Source organism: Poeciliopsis prolifica, unplaced genomic scaffold, assembly GCF_027474105.1.
Source record: "Poeciliopsis prolifica strain line A6 unplaced genomic scaffold, Auburn_PproV2 SCAFFOLD050, whole genome shotgun sequence".
Classification (NCBI taxonomy): domain Eukaryota; kingdom Metazoa; phylum Chordata; class Actinopteri; order Cyprinodontiformes; family Poeciliidae; genus Poeciliopsis; species Poeciliopsis prolifica.
The window spans coordinates 1,808,339-1,829,046 of record NW_026562425.1 but is presented as its reverse complement, the minus strand read 5'-3'; the positions used below and the strand labels follow the sequence as shown (position 1 = coordinate 1,829,046).

General features: G+C 38.8%; 1 protein-coding gene across 1 annotated transcript; it reads left to right on the top strand.

The window, feature by feature from the left end:
• The first annotated feature begins 801 nt into the window (after positions 1–801).
• On the top strand, positions 802–6,345 carry LOC129378064 (zinc finger and BTB domain-containing protein 14-like). Its single transcript, XM_055058338.1, has 2 exons — positions 802–897; positions 2,881–6,345. Exon 2 carries the CDS (start codon positions 2,904–2,906, stop codon positions 4,077–4,079), a length of 1,176 nt encoding a protein of 391 aa, XP_054914313.1. The 5' UTR covers positions 802–897; positions 2,881–2,903; the 3' UTR covers positions 4,080–6,345.
• Positions 6,346–20,708: the final 14,363 nt, after the last annotated feature.

Genomic DNA, 20,708 nt, shown 5'->3' with positions numbered 1-20,708 from the left:
CTAATAAAACTGTCATCAATTCGCAGTAGGCCGACATAAATGTGTGGCAGCCTGAACACACCGGCTCCATGTTGAAGCACGGTGGTGGCATCATGGTGGGGAGCAAGAACAGGAACAATCACCTTCTAGAAGAAAAACAACCATGAATGGTTTAGAGTGGGCCATATTCATCTGTTTAAATGTCCTAGTCAAAGTACAAAAATAAATCTGATCAAGATTTCATGGCGAGACTTGTAAATTAATGTTTATGGATGCTTTCCATCCATTCTGACAGCTTTATTTTCTAGATGTTCAAAAGCTGGTAGAAGTGAACCTCATTTTTTAGTTTTCAGGCAAGAGAAGTTTATTTGTGTATCATTTTTCAGCATGCAAACATAAAACATGAAACATTTCAATTGGTATAACAAAAGAAAATCATAAAAAGTTGAAATATAGACAATAATTGTTTCAGTTTTTAAAAAAAAAAAAAAGCTCCAAACTAGGACTGGATTTGTAAATTCACCTGTTACTCGAAAACTTGCATACAAAACAACAGTCGCTTTTTTTGATCCGCCACTGCTTCCAGTTCACAACTGTGTTTATCTTTGTTGGATTGTCGCATAATTATTAAAATATGCTATGGCAGTAACTTGTTAAATATGAAAGATATTCAAGTGGTATGAACACTTTCGCAGGCGCTGTATTTTTTTCCAAATCAGAGTAACTCCTCTGTCCACATATAGACGATGTTGTGGGTGCAGTACCCTCTCCGGTGCGCTAGGTGGCAGTAGAAAGATGCCCCGTTTCCTACGGAGCCGCGCAGTCACAACAAGAGGAGGAAGAGGAAAAACGACAACTCTGGATCTGGATCGTCGTCGACTGCCTTGCGTGACAACACAGGGATCGTCCAGACTTCGGGTATTGGCGCTTTTTCCTTCTCCTCTCTTTGTCGCGTCGGAGCGCCGCGGTTCGGCCGCCTCGCCGCCCGGTTTGTAGCGGTACGTGCCCCGCGCGGTGTCGCCGCTGTCGGAGCGCTGCCTGTCGGGCTGCAGAAACACTAACCGAGGCTGGTTGGCTGGCCAAGATGGCTGGGCGCAGTGAAATGTGAAATATTCTCGCTAAGGTTGATTCTTTCCTGCACACAGCGTTGCTTGTCACGCACACACCGGCGCGGGAATGCGCCGGTGGCCCGCAGAACAGTGCGTGTGTTTGTTTCCGTTTGTGTTTTTATTTTTATTTTGATTAGCTTAACCGAGGCTCAGCTCGCTGTTGGGGCCTGTCGCGTTTTTCTCATTTCCAGAGGCTTTTTGCATGATTGATTTAGCCGCTTCTTTTTCTTCTTCGCATCTTATTTGTAAATAAAAGCGCTTTTAGTTGCATGTTGCATCAAATGTTGCCTTTCAGTTTGTTTGTTTTACAATTAAGAGGCATGCGAGCAGAGCTCCACCCCTCTGCTGTTGCATGCAGCCCTGTTCTGGTGAGGAAATTAAAGCGCATCTTTAGTTTGTAATCACCTCGTAAAACCACTTCCACACCTAAACACCCATAAAAAGCTTTGCAATGTTCACATGTTATATTAAAAGTATTATTTTCTGCTGATTTTAAGCCGGTTTCTTCATCAAACAGCTTAAAAACGTCAACCTAAGTAGAATCCAGGAAATGACGTAGGTAAAGGAAAACTCGGGATCACATCAGCTGAGTTATTTACTCAGTGATTTCTCTGTTTTGTGTTAAAGATCTGACATTTCCTGACTGAGATTTCAATTCCGATTTTCTATAGTCTGATGTCTCAATTACATTTCAACTCAGTCATAAAAACTAAGAACTTTATCCACCTGTTGTTTATAAACAAGTAAAACAGCAAATGCAGATTATTTTTTGATCAAATAAAAGATAAAGATAAGAGAGTTTTTTTAATTACTTCATTTCCTGCTGGATTTGAGATTACAACCTCCATCAAGGAACTTATTGCACATTTTTAAGCTTCTTTGTGAATTTCACTAATGAATCTTTCATCTCAAATGAATACTTTGATGCAGTTTTGTAAGTTAATGTATTTCATGAACTACACATTCACTCCTTGCATACTAATGTTTTATTCTGTTCGATGGGAGGCTTTCTCAGTTTATTATGGACTGGATTTATATTTTAGCATTTGAGACGCTAAAGCTAACATATGGTGGTCACAAGATTATGATGGTAATAAACATAAATTGGAATATTTTTCACGTCTCTGCCCGGTTTTCTGTCCATACGGTGGAATAGATTTAAAGAGAAGAGTGACAAAAGCAAAGGTGGTGGAGCAGCAGTGCATTTAATTTATTTCATATTACTGTGGAGGATTATGTCTGCTGCTCAGAAATTAAGCTGTTAGCATCACATAACAAATGTTACTGTCTTTTAGGCAATTGTTTTAAAAAGTTTGTATATTTGCATCTTTAAATGTATTTTTGATAGTTCCAAAAATAGGCTTAAGTGGTTAAATAAAAAAATGTCTGCAGAATGTGTCAACATTTCCATCCAATTAATTATTGGTATAATTGATTACTAAGAGTATTATTAGTTGCCACAGACAATAATATCCTGTCAATAAACAAGCAGTACTTTGTGAAATCAACTTTTTTGCGTTTGCATCATGTTATAATGTTATTTCTTCATCAAAAACATTCCTGGAGTCAGTTTTGCCTTGATTCTTTCATTTAATTATATTTTAAAGTTAATGGATCTTTGAGAGTGTGTTCTTGCACTATTATGCCATTGAAAATCATCTAAAGACAACAATATTAACTGTTTATTGCAATAATTACTGGGACTATTTATCATCCAGCAACAGCTGCTTTGGTGACAGGGTTAATGCCGCCCCTTTAAGAAGTTTTTAACCTGCGTCTCTGTCGCCTGCAGGTTGCTCCAGTTTGACCTGCGCCATGTCTGATTTGCTGAGATACATCGACTACGACCACAAAGCCACCTTCCTGAAGATGCTGAACCAGCAGCGCATGGAGGGCGAGCACTGCGACGTGGTGGTGGTGGTGGAGAACATCGAGTTCCGGGCGCACCGCTGCGTCCTGGCCGCCTGCAGCAACTACTTCAAGAAGCTCTTCAAGAAGCAGAACGACGAGGACAACTCCATCGTTGAGCTCGACTTCATCCGCTCCGACATCTTCGAGGAAGTGCTCAACTACATGTACACGGCGCGGCTGGCGGTCCGGAAGAAGGACATCAACATGATGATGTCGTCCGGACAGATCCTCGGCATCAACTTCCTGGACAACCTTTGCACCCAGAAGCGGGAGCTGACCAACATGAAGACCCGCGAGAACCAGGCGCCGGACGACCACGGCATGCGGGCGCAGGACGCCATCTTGAAAGAGCTCGCCATGGAGGAGGTGAGGAAGAACAGCTTCTACGACCAGGGGATGGACGCCATCGGCCCCGGCGGCTCCCACGTCTCACAGCCGCACAGCTACAACACGGGGCTGGGGAAGGACCCGCACGCCCACGGCTGGGGGTCGTCGACCTCCGCCGCCGACATGAAGCTGGAGTACCTCCTCTACGGCCACCGCGACCACAACTCCTGCCAGAGCGCCGGCGCCAAGCCGCTCGACCACAACGCCAAGAAGGAGCGACTGCTGACAGCCAACCGCCCGTACGGCTGCGAGCACTGCCCCAAAGCCTTCACCACCGCCGCACACCTCAAGGAGCACCTGAAGATCCACTCGGGCTTCAAGCCGCACCGCTGCGTCGTCTGCGGCAAGGCCTTCATCCGAGGGCCAGACCTGAAGCGGCATGAGCGCGTGCACAGCAACGAGCGGCCCTTCGCCTGCCAGATGTGCGAAAAGGCCTTCAAGCACAAGTCCCACCTGAAGGACCACGAGCGGCAGCACCGGGGCGAGCGGCCCTTCAACTGCGGCTCGTGCGACAAGGCGTTCATCAAGGCGTCGGACCTGAAGCGCCACTGGAACACGATGCACAGCGCCAACCCACGCAGACAGATGTCGCTGTCGCCCGCCGCCTCCCAGCACGGCCAGGCGGAGGCCGCCGACCAGAGAGACTGGAAACTGGAGACCGGGTCACACTCGCACAACTCTGGGGACTGCTGAGCGATCCGAACACACACACACACACACACACACACACACACACACACACTGACATACAGGGGCGTCTCAGTCAATAGGAATATAATCAATAAGGTAATTTTATTTCAGTCATTTAGTCCAAAACGGAGGACGAGGGCCATGCAAAGAAAATTACGAAAATAAAGTCAATAATATTATGAATTTATTCTCAAAATATAATTCCTTTATTCTTTTATTATTTCAACTTTATTCTCGTAATTTTATTTTTCAGTCTTTTTCTCAATATGGCCTTTAAACTCCATGTTTGGAAAAAAACAATTAATTACACACAGAACATTTTAAAATGTTAATTTCTGTTATTTTAGAGCAAGGGTGCCAAACTCGAGGCCTGTGGGCCAAATCCGGCCCACCACAGCTATTTTTGTGGCTCTAGGCTCGTGAGTTTAGAGGGCCACATAATTAGCATTTTGAGATAAATATTGTTAATATTTTTTATCTTAAAAAGCACAAATCAAAAGGAGAGAAATATATAATAGTTTAAGTTTGTCAGTATGTAGTTTTATTAATACTATCATAATCAGCATTCATGATTTCAGTCTGACCCAAAATTATTTTATATAATTGATTTAGAGGATTGTAGTCAAAACATGTTTTAATTACACAAACAACTGTAGTAAAAAAATGTATTCCACTAGTCGTAATGTTTATTTTAGTTATTGTTTTTCTTCTGACCATTGATAATTAAAAATTCTTATGATTGGGGAAAAAAAACTATTTTTTTTATGCAGTATTAAAAATGCTAATTAAATTTTTAAATGAGTTAAATTTGCTTAAAATGCAATCAAGAGTTTGTATTTTTCTACAGTTTAGCTTAATTAATCCTGTGACTGTCAGCAAATGACATTTTTTCTTAGTCATTATATTCCAGTTGATGATTAATTGATTACTAATTTAGTTGAGGATTATTTGATGAATCAATTAATCACGATTAACCCGATTAATCATTTCAGCCCTACAGTTCACACAAAGTAACATAATTTTAAGGATTAAAATGAACACAAAACTATTTTTATAAGATTTTTAACAGATGGTTATTTTATGTAGCTGCTAACTTTAGAGTTATCTCTCAGTCAGTCACGTTTGATGAAAGACAGAGGACCAGAGTAGATAAGTAGATGCACATTGCACGTCAAATCATCATCACTGACTGTGAAAACTTTACACTGGACCTCATTTAACCTTGAAGACGCAAATTTTACTTTCCTTTAAAGAAGAATTTTGGGCCTGATTCAGAAATAGCCAAATGTGTAACATTCATCAGGTGTTTCCTGTGTTTTTACATCGCCTACTATCACACTTTTTCCTTCCACTAAACGTTCATAACATTTCTGTATTAAAAATCTTAAGTGATTTTATGAGAATTTCAGGTTGTAGCCAGTGTCAAATTGTTAGAAAAATGCTTTTTTAACTTTATTTTTTTTAATTGAATTGTTGACATAAATTACCTTTTTGATGATATTGTAATTGATTGAGATGCCAGTGGACTGACCTGCTAACATGCACACTTTAATCCCACTTACACACACTGACACAAGCACGAGGACAGTGATGGGAGTGCAGAACAGGAGAGCAGAGCATGTTCATAAAGACTGTGAGGCTGTATTATTATTATTATCATTATGATTATTATTATAATTCTAAAGAGTTATGTCCTTCCACCTGTAAAGTCATGTAAATGTTTAGTTCACTATACTATACATATATTTTTCACAAAGCATCGTCGCTATCTAGACCGGAGGGGTTCTCATAACGTTATTTTTTTTTCTTTTCTTTTTAATAAAATAAACATTTAAATGTTCTTTTAACCTTTTATGGATTTTATGGAGATAAAAACAGAGTCCAAGAAGGAAAGAGGGAATAGGGGAGAAAATAATTTTCTGCATAACATTTGTTGCATTGAGTATATTCATGTGGATGTTTTTAAATGGATGTGTTTAGTTGTATTGATTGATATTACACTGTAAAAGTAAGACGCAGACGAAACCAAAGTCTTGGACTCCTGACGGATCGTCCTCAGAGACTGTCCTGTCCGAGCAGAACCGGCCAACTAGATTTACTGTTATACAGTACGACTGTCATCCGGGGCTTTCCACAGATAATGATCGGTGTCTGTATATACTGTAGCTTAGTTTGTTGCACAACTAGAGTTCACAATATTGAAATCATGCACATATAACATTGTCCTACTCCTACACTTTGACAATAAACACCATTTGCTGTGTTTTAATGTTGTTGTCTGTTTGTGGAAGCGACAGAACTTTTACAAAGGTTTCTTTACGGTACGGCTTGGCTAACGTCTGCCCGTGACGTATGCAATGCGCCGGTTCGACGTTACGAAGATTATCGGGAATTGTCTGCGCTGCGAGAAGAGACGTGCCAAGCTGAATGAAATGGCTTTTAATGTCAAAATTGGGAAGCAGGGATTGAACGGATTCGTTCACGTCCTCGGCTGCCGTTGCTAAAACTACAGGCAGACTACAATTCTAAAACGGCGCAGAAAATCGACGTCATCGTTCACGTCTTGCCTTGATGTTCGCTGATTGGCTTGGTAGAAATTCTAAACCCACGCCTAAACGGGTACGTTTACTTTTTTTTTTTTTTTTTTTTTTTTGATATTTTAATGTTATAATGGAGCACAAATGATTATTTCAGTAATATTAAATTTAGTTTAACTACTTTTTTATTGCATCAAAGGGGTGCATTTACTTCTTGACCCCATCTGCTTTGCGTGACGTCTATACTACGTCATCTGCAACCCAGCAATTCGCTGTAGATGCCAGTAGAATAAGCTTTTGTGCCAAAATAAGCATTTTACATATTTTAGCTATGTTTATCAAGGTGAATGGATTATGTCAATGTAAATCAACATACTGGTGAACGCACATGTGCTACTGGCAGCATTTAAGCTAGCCATAGCATTTTGGGTCATTTTTGTTTGTACACTGTTTTGTTTTTTGGGTTTTTTTGTACACTAATGTTAGCACACTGAATGGAGTCATTTCTTGTTGGTCAACATGTTGCTGATGATCCTCATCCCACTGCTAGTGTCAACATGCTATTCACTCTGCTTGCTAGTGGTTGACCTCATGCTAACGTTAGCTTTGTACATAAACTAAGCATTTTAGCAAATTTTTCATTTATTAGCTAGGTTAATCATACTGAATGGCGTAGGTCTAAGTAAATCAACATACTGGTGACACCCTCCGTTAGCAAAGTGGGTCCTGGAGGGTCGATTTACTCCGCTCACTGGTTTAACACACCTGCATCAAATGATCTCTCATTAAAACCCCAAAGAAGAACATTGAGAAGGTTGTTAAACCACCAGGGAGAGAACTAAAACATGCAGGATGCCGGCCCTCCAGGAACCTCTTTGGACACCTCAGATTTAAGGTACCCTTAGGATTTTGGGTAATTTTACATTATATGCTAATGTTAGCATACTGAATGACTTAACTATCCAAATGTTGTGAATAAATGCAACCACTGCAAACAGGAAATACAAAACATTGTTCAAAACAAGCAACTAGTAGTTAATTAGTTAATATTTGTTTTGAACATTGCTGTTGTGTGTGCATATATTTTTATACATTTTAAAGTATATTTTATTTGTTTTCCTGTTATTTTCTACACAAAAACTACTATATTATTTATTCACAATAAATACAAATCCCAAGTAATCACTAGGCCGCTCACAATAACACATTTTGCTGGACGAAAATGTGTTATTATTGTGATAAAGAATAACATTGTTGTTTTGAGGCTGTTTTCAAGTACTATAACGTTAATGGCAAAATGATACCAGATTATTTTATTCCCAAAGATCAATAAACTTTAAATTCTAACTGTAAGTCTTTTTAAAGACATAATAAATAAGCAAAACGACAAAGGAATTTTTTTATGAAGACTCTGTAAACAAAGTTGAGACCAAAGCACCAAACTGGAGACTTTTGCCATCCAGTTTTTGATGAGAGAGAAACGCTAAATTAAACAAACAACAAAAATCATTGAGCTCCTTTTAATTTATCAAGTGATTATCTGATTTATTGCTTCTTGCTACAGGCCTATTTACAACTTGAATGGAGTCAATCTGTGACTTGACTGAGAATGCCTGGAAAGGAAACAGCTTATTTATGTAGTCATATTGTATAAATTAACTTATGCATTTTGACTCAGCCTTTGGTTTGTTGTGAAGGTTCAACCACTCAGCCATCTCAGGTCACATTCTGCAGCTTCAGCAAAGCTGTTTTTATTTTGAATATAATTAAACCTGGAGGGAAAAAAATCAGTAGAAACCTCGGCGTTGTCCCATACTCTGCATGCAACACTAGATGGTGCCCTGCTCATAGTGACTGACCCGTTCCTGTCCAACTTTGACCTGCTGGTGTCCACCGTCCATCACTGTGGGAGCCAGAAATGATGCTGGTTTGATGGAAAAACCTGCAGTATTTATTAAAGGAAGTTGAGTTCAGAGTGAAAAACACGGGCTGTCTGAGTGAAATGTATGCGCTGTCACACCTCAGTGTTTTCATGCATTTACATGCGCTTGGAGAGATGCCAGCGGAGCGTCAGGGCGCTGTAGACTCGGGAATAAAATTGCCTTTGTCTTGGTTGTTCGTCCTCACAGCCCAGTGGGAGAACAACCTGCTGCGTGCCAACAGGAGCAGAGTTTGAACACATGGGATTTGAAGCAGCTTTGTGGAAAAATGACATCAGTGTATAATGGAAAAGGCAACCCTGACCTCACTGTCGGTGGATGCCTGAGATCTGTTTTCTGCATTTCCTGACCTTGTTCTTGTTTCTGTGCGTGTGTTTGTACATGCAACATATAGAGAACCAAAAACACCAACAAAGCCTGGGAATTTTCCTCTGATTCTTTTTTGTTGTACTGAGCTCTCCTGATTAAGTTTAGAGGTGTGGCGCAAGTTAAGTTGTGGTTACGGTTAGAGTTAGGAATATGTTGGTAATGGGTAAAGTTAGTGTTTGAGTTAGGCATAAATGCAGTCACTAAAATAAATGCAAGTTAATGCAACATCCTCAGATCAATAAAACTTCCCAAGTATTTTGGTCTGCTTTCTAGTGCAAATATCTTGAACATTTAATTTGAAATAAGATAATAAAAGTAACTTTTCAGCAAGATAATTAAGCTTGTTTTGAGTCAATAACTATTAGATGTAGATTTTTCAAAAAGGATTAGCTCCACTGGCAGACTCGTTTTACGTAAAACAGGGAAGATGTCATAAATGGGAAAAAGTCTGCAAGTAATATTAATCAACTAATCAATAAAGTTAACATTAAAAGCTACAGCGGGCCAGATTTGGCCATGGCCCTTCAGTTTGACATCTGTGCTCTAGATCTGGATGGGACTTTCGTCTTGTCATCCTGGAAATGTTGTTTGGCTGATAAAAGGCTGAATTTGTAACTGTATCTGTTTGCGTTAGCAAAGTGCAGAGCACAGCAAACTGATGCCCTAACCCTGTAAATCCAGCTCTGGGTTCAATTATAGAAATGGATGAAAAATTTCGCAAAGTTCTTGTGAATATAGAAAGACGTATATAAATGTGTGTGAGGGTGAGAAAGAGAGTGGGTGCATTAAAACCCATAACAAAGGCAGGATATGGGTTTGCATCACTGTCAGGCTGTGTGTGTGTGTGTGTGTGTGTGTGTGTGTGTGTGTGTGTGTGTGTGTGTGTGTGTGTGTGTGTGTGTGTGTGTGTGTGTGTGTGTGTGGTGTGTGTGTGTGTGTGTGTGTGTGTGTGTGTGTGTGTGTGCGCTCCACACAGTGTTTGTCTATATTTGCATGCATCTGTGCAAATGCACATATCTTTGTGTGAATGGCAGGCAGGGATGAATGCACAGAGCGTGCATTCATGCAGGTCGCCCTGTGTCAGTCTTCATTTGCTTTATGCATGCATGCATGCTTGTGCACGCACATGAACACATTATCAGTATTTATTGAGCTGTGTTTGAGAAGAGTTTGCTCTCTTTACATAAATGCATGTATACCCAACTGTGCAAAAGTTTTAAATCCCTCCTGTGTTTTCCTGTTTCTTGGCCTACATTCAGACTGACTGTTAAAATTTTCTTTTAAATTTTAGATTCTGACATTGGCAGCATAAATTGCTTTGCATAAGTATTAATATCCTTTGTGCTTTTGCACATTTCTGGACAATTTTTTATTACTAAACCAGATTTTACAAAAAAAAAAAACCCATTGAGATCAAAATCTCTTTCACAAGGATGACCTGGCCAAAAACGGCAGCAACACGCATCATAAGACATACATCTGTTTGACGAGACAAATGGAAATAACAAAAATAGACAGTAGAAGTATATAAATGCAAACAATTAGACAATATCATGTAGTAGTTGTGACATATATAAAAAAAAAAACTGGCAATTTAAGACAGTTTTTAAAAATATTCAGTGAAATGAGTTGTGACAGTTCTGGCCGCAAACTGCAATGTATTTTAGTTGGATTTTTCTGTGGTTGTTTTGTGGTTTTCCATGCAAATATGAATGGAAAAAGTGCACAGTCTTAAAAAAATGACAGTGAATTTCTGAAAAGTGTGGCATGCTTTTGCATTCAGTCCATTCTTTGATGGACTCGTTTTACTCGTTCACACATGTAAAACCCACATTTTTTCCATGTCACTTCTTGTCAAAACCACTCAATGACTGTCTCAATGTTGTTGGATTTGGATCTGGACTTTGACTGGGCCGTTCAAAAAAGGGGCCAGTTGAGACTGATGCACCATGCTGAAGACTTTTGTCATCCAGCTTTCGGTAGAAGGAGAGCGACTTAAATTCAAATGGAAATTATCGAGCTAGTTTGTGACACCATTAATTAATTTATTGCTTATTGCGACAGGCCTAACGACTCGAGACTTTTGCACAGCGCAGCATGAGAGCGTTATGTGGTACATATTAGTATTGAGTGGGTTGTGACCTAAGAGTCATGTCTGCACGGGTTTATGTGCGTTTGTACACAGCTTCTCTCCAGCTTCAGTGTGCGTGTGTGTGTTTATGTGCAGAGTGAACACCCGGTTTCCATTACGCCGGGCCGGCCGGGTTCCATCAGCCAGACCACAAGCCTCCTGTCTCCACTCAGGCTCCACCCAGCGCCGCCACAGGCTTCCCAGAAAAGAACAGCATCTAATTAAAAAGAAAAAAAACTTTAATTACACTCATCTCATCTCTGTCTCACTCTGAGAGAATAAAACGACTGTGTACAAACAAGATGAAATGATTGATGAGTGTGAAAGGAGAAGGCTCATGGCTTTTTCTTTATTTATATATATATTGGGTTTTTTTTCTTAAGCCAGCATGATGGCTTTTAATCAGAGTTGCTGACATTCATGAGGCATAATGTCGTCCTCTCCGCCTGAGCACCATCTGGAAATTCTTCTCCTTTTTTAAGAGACTTCATGATCTGTCTTCTGCTTTTATGATTTTAAAAAGCCATAAATCCTCTCCCAAATGTGCATCTCCACTTACTGTCCTCCACTGGTGCACTGCTGGCCTGCTGAATGATTTGTGGAGCAGAGCAGAGGTGGGTAGAGTACAAAAAAAGATTTTAATCAAGTAAGAGTATCACTACTTCATCATATTTTTACTCAAATAAAAGAAAATGTGGCTGTCCGAGAAATTACTCAAGAGAAAAAAGTATTTGGTAAAAAGGAAACTCAATTATTTCATATTAAAAAATTATGTCAAGGAGAAAATGTGGAATTATAAAGGTCAAAATGAAAATAAATCATACAACTGGTCAAAAATTTAATGAAACTTTTCATCAAAAGTGTCTCTAACAAATGACCCTTCATAAACACTCCTTCATGTATATGACAGGTGTTTCTCTCAGGAATGTGCCGGTGTTTTCACTCATCACCCTGAACACATGAGCTCCTTTCTGACCTCTGACCTCCAGCTTTATTAGCTGCGGCCCGCAGACAGGCTGCGTCTTTGTTGGCCGCCGTTGCGCTGACCCGCCACGTCACGTGGCTGGATTCGGGTTATCGAGTCATCTGGATCTGACTGCGGGAGCCATTGTTCGATTCCCAGACCAGATGTTCCGGCAGCTAGATTTGCATCGCGTCCCTCCGCAGCGGGGAGTCCGGGCCTCGCCGCCTGCGCTGCCTCTTATCTCCCACCTGCACCGTTTCCTTCTGGTTCCAGAAACCTGCGCAGGATGCCTTATTCAGCCCTGCAGGGAGATTTATTCTGCAGCCAAAGACAGTTAAAGCAGAATCTCTGAATGGAAACACATTAAAATATTGATAACGTTATTGCTAATCTGACAGTTTTTTTTAAATTGTTTTCCTCTTCCACAACTTCCTTTTCTATTATTCTCATTTCCATCTCTGTTCTTTTCTTTCTTTTTATTTGATCTTTCGTCTGTAACTTTCTTCTTTTATCTATTTTCAGTTTTGCTCTTCTTGTTCTCCTGTTTTCTCACAATATTTACATCAATTTCTCTGTTATTTTTCAACCCTTTTCTATGATTGTAATTTAATAAGCTTTAGTTTCTCTGTGGAACTGGACATGAAAGTTGTATTTATTATTATTGTTGGGTTTATTTTTATTTTCTCTGACATTCTACATCTTTGAAGTAAATGATTTAATTTCAGGGGTTTTTTCATCTTGTTCATCTTTCCTTCCTATTCTTCTTTCTTTTTATTCTCATAAATTCCTTGAGTTCGATTCCTTTTCCAAATCTTTCTTAAATAATTGTTTTCCGTTCATTTGCATTCCTTTTGCTCCTTTTCACTTTTCTTACTTTCAGATGATTCCTGCTCCTTTTTGTCCCTCTAGCTTACCATCTATTTTTTCATGTTCTTTATCTTCTCCTTTGACTTTCTTTATCTCTTTCATTTTCCTTGCCCAGCTCCTCCTCCTCCGTCTCTCCTACAGATTTCTCTTCACTCGTTCCACCTCACTGCTTTCTTCTTCCAACTCTTTTTCTTCTCCATCTAATCCCATCCTGTCTTCTGGCTTTTCTTAGCCGTCTTTATTAGATCTTTTATCTCCCACATTGTCACTTTGCTTCATCCTTGTTTTACTCATTCAGGATTTTATCTTCTCATCTTAAACCTCCTTTTCTCCTCTCTAATAGCGCAGATAAAAAAAAATATCTGAGTTTTACCTGCAGCTCCTGCTTTCACAGTGGAGATCTCACTCTGGTAAAAGTTGAAATTTAAAATTGTTTATATATCTTTTTTATGTTTATCTTTACTCTTTCAATGATTCATACAGTACCTTTCAAAAGTATTCATACTATTTTCAAACAAATTTTGTTGTATGTTATTGCGGGAACCAAAACTGGCAGCAACCCAGTTTTGAATCCAGCCGGGCCCACTGTGAAGCATGGTGGTGGCAGCATCATGCTATGGGAATGCTACAAAGTTAAAGTGAAAGTGTAGTTTCCCCTGTGAAAGCATAACCATATTATGGCGTATGGGGAAAAATAGGAAGAGTAAATTTCAGCCAAAAATAATAAAATTTCAGATTACACTCAAGTAAATTTCTGAGCTTTAAAAGTAAAAATAAAAAAAAGGCTCAGAAATTTTGAGATTACATTTTGAAATTTTCTAAAAAAAAAAAAATAATAATTCTGAGCTCCAAAACAGAAAAATGTGCTACAAAAAAACTGAGAAATTTTGAGATTATTTTCTAGAAAAAATAAGAAAATTTCACAAGTTTTATTTTGAAAATTTAATTTGTAAAAATATGTCTTTTTGCCTTATTTTGTAATTATATAAAATATATTAGGTTTTATCTTTTTAAAAAAAACCAGAAGAATTTCCACATAACTTTACATTTGGTCGGTGTGATGATGTAATTTTTAAAGCTTAAATGACCAGCAGCATTGTCACCAAATACTATTTTACACTCGAGTAATTTCTTGAACGGCTTCTATTTACTTGAGTAAAAATATTTTGAAGTTGTGTCACTCTTACTTCAGTACAGTTTTGGGGTAATTTCACTATGAAGCATCACTTCTCTGGTGCTGTTTGCAGGAAAATTCAACTGCAGTAGCCACTTTCAACCTAAGGAGGGCAGCTCTGAGACTGAAAAGCATAAATAACTGTTGAATAAGACAATAAATATGGGCTGACTTAAGAGTTTTGCGCAGCACCGTAGCTCTGCCCGGTCTGTCCTTTTGCAAACCTCGACCACCTGGACCATAAAGTTGTCAGGAGTCATGGCAGACGCATCCTCTTCCTCTAACTCCTCATCTCCCTGTTTACATTTAAAGCTTCTCAGATGTTGGTTTTGTTGCCCGACACCTTTGCACACATTTACTGCGGGTTAGTATCTGTGTCTCTGGCCAAGGTATCTGTGATCGGTGGACAGAGAGCCTTATCAGGCCCCAGGAAGCTTTTAATCATCCAGGTTTCTCCAAACTAACCAGGCAGCGTCTTAGGTGTGTGTACACTGCAGGAAAAAACATGCGCTAAGTGAGTGTGTGTGTAGATTTAGGGGTGTGTTTTAATTACCAAGCTCAGGTCCCAAAATCTGTTTCTGGGCTGCAGTCGGATAAAAGTCAAGCTAATGAGGTCTCTCGTCATCATTAGCAGTAACGTGTTTACCTTTAGGTTAGCTGTGCAAACTTATATATCACTGCGAAGCCATTTGTAACGATCTTGTCTTTGTTCAACTCATTGGGTGGGGCGATCCAAATCAGAAACATTCACTCTCATGGCAGCAGGTTGAGTTTTAAACACTGGAACTGTGTGACCGCCATCTGACGCCATTTTGAAATCCGAGCACATCTTAACCTCCTTTTGCAAAAAACAGCTTTTCATGTCTGGAAACTGGAATTTTGCCTGTTTGTGTTTGCAAAGTAGCTCAAGGTCAGTTAGATTTGACAGAGAGCATCTGTGATAACACACAGCGTCCCCCACAGCATAACACTGCCACCGCCATGGTTAATCAGCCCCTCCTGGAAGTTGCAACTTTGCAATCACAATTATCACTTCAAATTCACTCATTATTCAGAAACTCACAAATTGCAATTTTCACCAGTCATTGCAAGTCTGATCAATCACCTTAATGCTTTTTGTATTTCCTTTTCTGATCAATCACTGCAACTCAGCTCAATTTCGACCAATTTCAAACTCAAATTACTTTATTGATCCCAAAGGGAGATTAAATATTGTTGAAACTCATGTTAATTCCCACTAAAATTAACTTTTTTATCTTCCTGTTTCTTGAAAATCGAACTGCAAGGTAAGAACATGTTTTACGCTGAACAGTAACATTTGCATTTTCTTTCTTTTTTTTTCTTTTTGCAAAAACCATTTTGAGAAATTCTACACGATTTGCTTAAACTGTGCATGTTATCAGATTCTTCTTTTGCACTTTGGCAACTCCTCACAACAATATTTCAGAACTAGTTATTTAAATTGCTTCTCCAGCAGCTTCTGACCAATCACGCTTGAGTTCCGCTATTTGTGTTGCTGGGCAACAGGCTGTGCTCTGCTGGAGTTGCTAGGTAACGGCACGGTGCCTTTGGAATGTGACTGAACTATTTGAGCTTTTAGAAACGGACATTAACTTATTGACGAACAAAAACAGCCGGGTGTGTTTTTTTAAAGCGCCCTGGCTGTTTTTAGAAGCAGTTGAGACCCAAGTGAAAGTACAAAAACGTGCCAAATGTTTCATTTAGCCTGAACTGATTTGGGTTATCCGTTGAAGGTAACCTCAGCGCAACACTGAGGTCAAGACAACAAATTAAAAACAGCCTCTTCAACTGAAATCTCAGACCCTTCACATGGGTTCCTCCTCCCATGTGGCCTGATCAACAGCATTCGCCACTGAGCTCCTTTCTCTCGGCCACCAAGTGGTAATAATTTCAGGAGTCTCCCGGTTTGTGTTTGGAGCTTGTTGCCTAAACCCTCCTGCAGGTCTGAAGTCTCTGAGCTTTGGAAAACAGATGCACACGATTAACTCGGACCACTTCAGATTGGTCGCTCTTTGAAGTCCAAGTTCCTTTTCTGTGACATTTTCTTTTGGAGCCCGGTGACTGTAACCGGAGACAGAAGGGGGGAGGCGAGCTGCAGGGGCAGAAGTAGGAGGGTGTGGGTCCTATTGGGTGGTCTGACTCTGAAAGGAAGAATGCTGAAAGTTGGTCTGTGTAGCTCATACAAATTGCTCTGTTGCTCCATATCTGATTTGGCTCTCAAAAACCAAAACTCAGCACCTGCAAATACACTTGTTGGGCCTAAAAAGTATCAGTAAACCCCAAAAAATAACACTCAACAAAGAAACTATTAGCTTTTGTTTTGTTTTTGTTTTGTGTTTTTTGTCTGGACCAGTTTCCAGAAGTTTTCAGTCAATTGTTAATTTGTACTGCACTAAATGAGGGGTTCCCAAACTTTAGCTTTTGGGCAAAGATTCTCTCAGCAAACCCACAGACAAAATATGTGAAGAAGCACCAACATTTAGTCTCTATTCAGTTATTATTCCATTGGTTTGGAAAGAATACTGCCTTGTATTTTCTGGTTTTAGTTGCTAGCTAAAAGAGCGAAACAGCTAGATGAATCAGAAATATATGAACATGACAAATAACAGTTCAATGTTATTTTACTCTACAATGGTTGGAAACAGATACGATTTTATGATTTAAAAAATATTTAAAATTTTGGTTTAAAGAAAAGTATTTATTTTTTAAATTTTTACTTTTGTTCGTCTTCAGGCAGCCTTGGCGCCCCCTGGTGGCTCCTACTTTGAAGAACTGCGCTCCATAACCTTCATGAGGTAAATGCAAACAAAAAAAAGGTTTTATGAAACTTTACCAGTCAAAATTGGATATTTATTGTTACAAAAGCAGAAAACAAGAAATTCAGAATATCGGGAGTACAAATTTGTACAGACTCAAGTTGAAGTTTCTATCCTTCAGAGGTAGATCTAGAGGGGTAGGCAGAGGGGGCAACTGCCCTCCCTGCAGTAGAGCCTTGACCCACAAATTTGATCAATTCATAATTTTTTTTGTCCAGAATCCTTTGATAGCCTTAAAATTAAATATCAAGAACTTTTCTCCAGTAAAAGCAGCAATACTTCAAAAAATATTTTTACTAAAGTAACAGTAAAAAGCAGCTGTTCATAAAATTATTTTAATGCAAAAAAAGTTACTGATGACACCTGATTAAACATTTAGAAATTATGTCACTAGACTGATAAAAGTAGAAAGTTGAGCACAAATATGTGTATTTTATAGACTAAAATTTAGAGCTAACATATAGCATAATTACAAATTAACTAAATGACAAATGATGTTTATACCTAAACCTTTTCTTTGTTTCCTTTCAGTGATATAATACAAAGTATTTTAGTATTTTTTGGACTTTTTGACAATACAGCTAATCTAATACTAAATCCACCACTGATTTCTTTAAGATCGAAATAAAATAATTAAAAGGGGAAAAATCTTGGTTCTCTTAAATGTAAAAAGGAGATACAGATATTTGCAGCAAAATTTCTCCTTTTTTTTTGAACAAGGCAGGCCATGACAGAAGTGTTGGTGATGGTTTAGACATTGTCCTGCATTTCTCCTCCCATCTGTTTCCAACATGCTGGTGAGCCGAGACGAACCGACCCTGCCAAGACATGTCACTGATGTTTGAAAATTCATTGCCTCACATCTCATCAGTAATGAAATGTTTGAAATGTCTGGAGGGGGAAAGCGGAGGAATAGACGAGTTCCAGAGGATTCGTGACAAATCTTCTGCATGTTTCTAATGGCTCAAAAAGTCACGCACCATTTTTTTTTTTGGTCATTAATAAAGTTAAAAGCCTCCAAAACTTTTGTTTTTGTAAATGACATCTGGTCCATCCTCATTTAGAGGGTGTCAATAACAAAATCACATCTGGGCATGCTCAGATTGTGAAACACAGAGCTCTTTAAGGCACTTGTGCTTCAATTTTATTTTAAAATGTGCTTTTATTTATTTATCTATTTATTTTAAAAACATCCAATAAACTCTGTACCTTGAAGTTTTACATCAGGGCCACCAAACTCATGAACATCTCTCCACAGTGATCAGATTCTCCAGGATTTTATAATTGTTTTAGTGTTTTGTTTATTTTTGCATTCAAAACTACATATTCTATGGTGCTAATTTATTAAATGTTCACAAAGAATTTTTACGTGATGTATGATGTTAAAAGTTACTTATTTTTACTTGCCATATAGTTGATCACCGACTATAATTTGATATCAGCTAAAGCTGAGGCAACACTGACTAAAAATCGAGGTTTTTGATAAATTTTGAGAAAAAATGCAGGGATCTGTTGATTTTGTTGCATATTTGTGAAAAACTGCAGGAACTTATTGATGTAATTTGGAGTCTAGAGGGCCACATAAAAAGCTACGGCGGGCCAGATTTGGCCCCCGGGCCTTGAGTTTGACACATGTATTCTATATGTTTGCAAACCATTTTTGAAAGGGAGCATTTATCTAATCTAATATGCAAAAGGCTGGAGCATAACTCCTTGAGGCTGATTAGAGCAGAAAAGGAGTTTCTACTCTGGCAGACTCTGAGATCCTGAGCTAATTACTTTACAAATCTGTGGGGGTTAATTGAAAACAATGCATCGCACCAACTTAAAGCTACTTTTTTCCATGTCTGGGTTTCATTTTCATTCTTGTTTTTTATGCAGTGTTCTCTAAGTAGCCACAGTTTCTAATTTTGTACTTGTTCCATTTTACTATCTACTTTATATTCTTAATCAGTCCACCTGTTTTATCTCCTCCCAGTTATACTTTGTTTTTTTCTTTATGTCTTGTGTTGCCCTTGTAGGTTCCCAAATATTCAAGTTTCTTTTTTTGTTAAACCTACTTTTCCTCCCTCATCAACATCCTGCACAGGTTGCATTTGATTTGGCAAAATGTAATCAAAGTAATCAATTGGGCTGAAAGGAGAAGAATATGACATGGATTCATAGCGTAGAAGAAGAAGAGTTGGAGGACAAACGAGAATAAAAGGTTAAAGGCTAAAATAGACATTTTTATGTTTCCATTTGGGTCTCTAATATTCCTAAAAACAGTTCAAGCACTTAAATAAGAACCCAGGTGTATTTTTGGACAATAAGTTAATGTTTTGGAAAATGACCAGCTTCAAAAAACGTCACAAATCCGCAGGCACTGGCCTTCACCTAGAAACCTCAGGGAAGCCCAGGTTCTTACCCAGCTGGTTTTATGCCCTGTACAATGGCGCAAATTGACAATATGTTCACTAAACAAACACATGTCTTAAACTAGTAGCAGAAAATTATTAGTTCCAAAACTTTAAATTTACATGCATCAAGAAAAACTGTTTATTATTTCAGGTGCATTTTGCTCAGTGTAATATTTTGCAGTCTTTGACTGCAATTTAATGACAATTGATCATCTGCAAAGCATGTTTTATCATGTTACTCAATTTTAAAATAAAAAAATAACTGTCTAAACATGGGCAAAGCTAATCCAACTTATACAAAAACAGAGTAAAACCAGCAAAGAATCCATTAAATTATTATTTATATATACAGTTCACATCAGGCGGTCATGTTTATGTCCTCAATAAACACAAGAACTCAAATCATCTACACTGGGTATAATATAAAGCACCATACACCCCATAGCAACTCATTAAAAAAGTGGATTATCTTTCTACTTCCCTCAGCTCTTGATGTTATGCAAACAAGATGGAGAGAGGAGAAATAAATCTGGTGACAGAGACGTCACGGCATCGACTTCTTTAAACAAGAAGAGCGAGATCTGTCGAGCTTTACGTCCTAATATGCTGCAGCTGATCTGCTCGGCTTTCACAGCCTCGATCCGTCTTTCACTCATACGATTAAAACAGATTTTTAATAAGACACAGATTCCACATTCCTCTGTGGACTGTAAATGCCTGTGGGCATCCAAATCTTATTGTTCGCCATCATCTTGAAACAATCTGATGATAACAAAAAGCCTGTGACACGCACACACAGACACAATGTTCTCATCAAGAACTGGGTTTAAGGAGAGGCTAGATGATGGTTTACACATTGCGTTCGAGCTCCAAGAAAACGAACTTAGAGTTTTGGAAACTTTGAAGGAGATGATTAAAACGACTTCTCATAAAGTTTTGTTTTGAATTATTGTTGAACCTGCTTTGTCGTGACGCTGATTTAGTTCCAGGAACACGCTGTGATGGTCTAGAGTTCAACCATGAGGGATTTCTTAAATTACATTTTTTTTAAATTAAAATTTGCTCGTTTCCATTTTGTAAACTGACATTCCTGTGGTTCTATTAGGAGAACAAGCATCCGAGATGATTCAGAGCCCATTAGAAGGTACAAAATAGTCTTAACTTAAAGTGCTGAGTCCAGCTGCAAGGTGGTTAGTCAGAGTCTTGAGTTCAGTAGCTGAGGTGTTTCTGCAGGGGGGGAGATTCAGTGAGTGTTGGTTTGTCTCCAGATGTAAACAAAAATACACATGAAGGCCATTCTTCAAACTAGGAAAGACAAGTGAACATGTCATTGAAGTAAGGCAGAAAGGTGGTATTTTAATGTAGTTGTCCTTATCTTGTGGTGCGTTCACACCAAACGCGTTTTGGTTTACAT